At 39.8% G+C, this 1591-nt stretch overlaps 1 protein-coding gene across 1 annotated transcript; it reads left to right on the top strand.

The window, feature by feature from the left end:
• Positions 1-78: 78 nt before the first annotated feature.
• On the top strand, positions 79-1582 carry LOC105273087 (sodium channel protein Nach-like; the record flags this gene model as incomplete). Its single annotated transcript, XM_011315321.1, has 5 exons — positions 79-407; positions 468-606; positions 673-967; positions 1293-1346; positions 1421-1582. Coding segments are annotated over exons 1-5 (742 nt in total), but the record flags the coding sequence as incomplete, so codon positions are not given.
• Positions 1583-1591: the final 9 nt, after the last annotated feature.

Here is a 1591-nt window from a genome sequence, read left to right as displayed (position 1 = left end):
TCAGAAAGCTGTCCAACTCAATAAATAAGACTTCAGACGAAATTTTCGAGTTGATTTCCTCACTCAGTAGTTTATATGACACTGCATTCGAGGAGGATGAAAGCACTGCAAGAAAAATGAGGAGAGAAGAGGCTCACGAAATGTTTGTGAGATATCTCGGTGAAGGATATGATATTACCGAAATTATGAAATCAGTTGAGGGCACATCCAAAGATCAGAATAAAATTAATCGAACATTTATACACCTTGATATCCTTGCAGTTGACTCCAAAATGTACAGACGTTTTATTATCCTGCACATACAAATCGATTTTGATGAATTGCTCGGAGCTGTTGGCATTCAGAAAAACTCAGAATGGTTTCTGCTGCACTTTCAATTATGCACGAGAAGCAGACGATATACCCAGGTATTGATATTTATTTGTTCTCGAATCAATAAGCATTAATGAGTCTCGTCAAAAAAATAGTTCAGCTGATACGAATGACTACGTTAAGATACGTTCAAAAAAGATAGGCATCCCCGGTGTAGCCAATGGTTTGACAGTGATACTTGAACCATTCGTGGAAGACTATCTCTTTCCATTTCTACCAACGACCGGATGGATGGTAATGACAGATCACCTTCACCATCTCACCCAGAGTGATTAACCAATTTTTTTTTTATCACCCCAGATAACTATATTCAATCCTGGAGATTATCCAGATAATACGAGTGGAGGTGTATCAGAGGCAATAGTTGCCCCATCATCTGAGAGTTTTTTAGAACTCGATGTTAGTTCTTTCTACAGTGAAAATGAAATTCGATCAGTCTCAGCTAATCGTCGAAAGTGTATGTTCACTGATGAATCTAGTGATATGCAAACGGGATACACTTATAGTGATTGTATAGTTGATTGTCGAGCTACAGCTATTTGGAAAGCGTGCAATTGTCGGCCTTTCTTCCTGCCAAGACGTGGTAACGATGAATGTGAGGGTCTAAACGCCGCGGTTGATTCTTGCGCCAAGTATCTCTCCACATTTCTCCTCCATTACTGATCCCATTGAATCCATTTTGTTCTATCCATACTGTTGGAGGTACGCAAGAGTCGATTGCGGAGACATGCTTGACGCAATACTTCAATGGAAAAAAATAGTTTTGACGGATTGTAGCCATTGAGGTTTGACCTCTTTATTTTTATTCTTAAGCTACCTTCCGTTGGATTTTTAATCCCTTCATTTCTCGTTTCATTAGATGATTTAATGTATTACGGTTGTGGGAATAATAAAAGTGCTTTTTATTTGTCGCGTTACAGATTCCCGGAAGGTTTGTAACACAGAGGATGAGCCATGCCTTCGAGCCCACAAAAGTATGTGAAATTGATAATAATAATCTAGGAGTACTCATCATGAAATGCTGGAAGATTTTGTTTTCTCGTTGCAGGTGCCTGGTGGTCTGTTTTACCACACACTCCCGATGCTGAGGAATCCTCGAGTTACGATAAGGCGATTGGCGATGGAAATGAGTTTCTGAAGTGTACAAATTGTTATCCCGCGTGTACAGACACTCACTATTATCTGCAAATGCAAGCAACTCCACTCGAGCGCGGAAATC

This window comes from Fopius arisanus, unplaced genomic scaffold, assembly GCF_000806365.1.
Source record: "Fopius arisanus strain USDA-PBARC FA_bdor unplaced genomic scaffold, ASM80636v1 scaffold00876, whole genome shotgun sequence".
NCBI lineage: Eukaryota > Metazoa > Arthropoda > Insecta > Hymenoptera > Braconidae > Fopius > Fopius arisanus.
The sequence above is the reverse complement of the archived record's forward strand: the minus strand, read 5'-3'. Positions and strand labels throughout refer to the sequence as shown.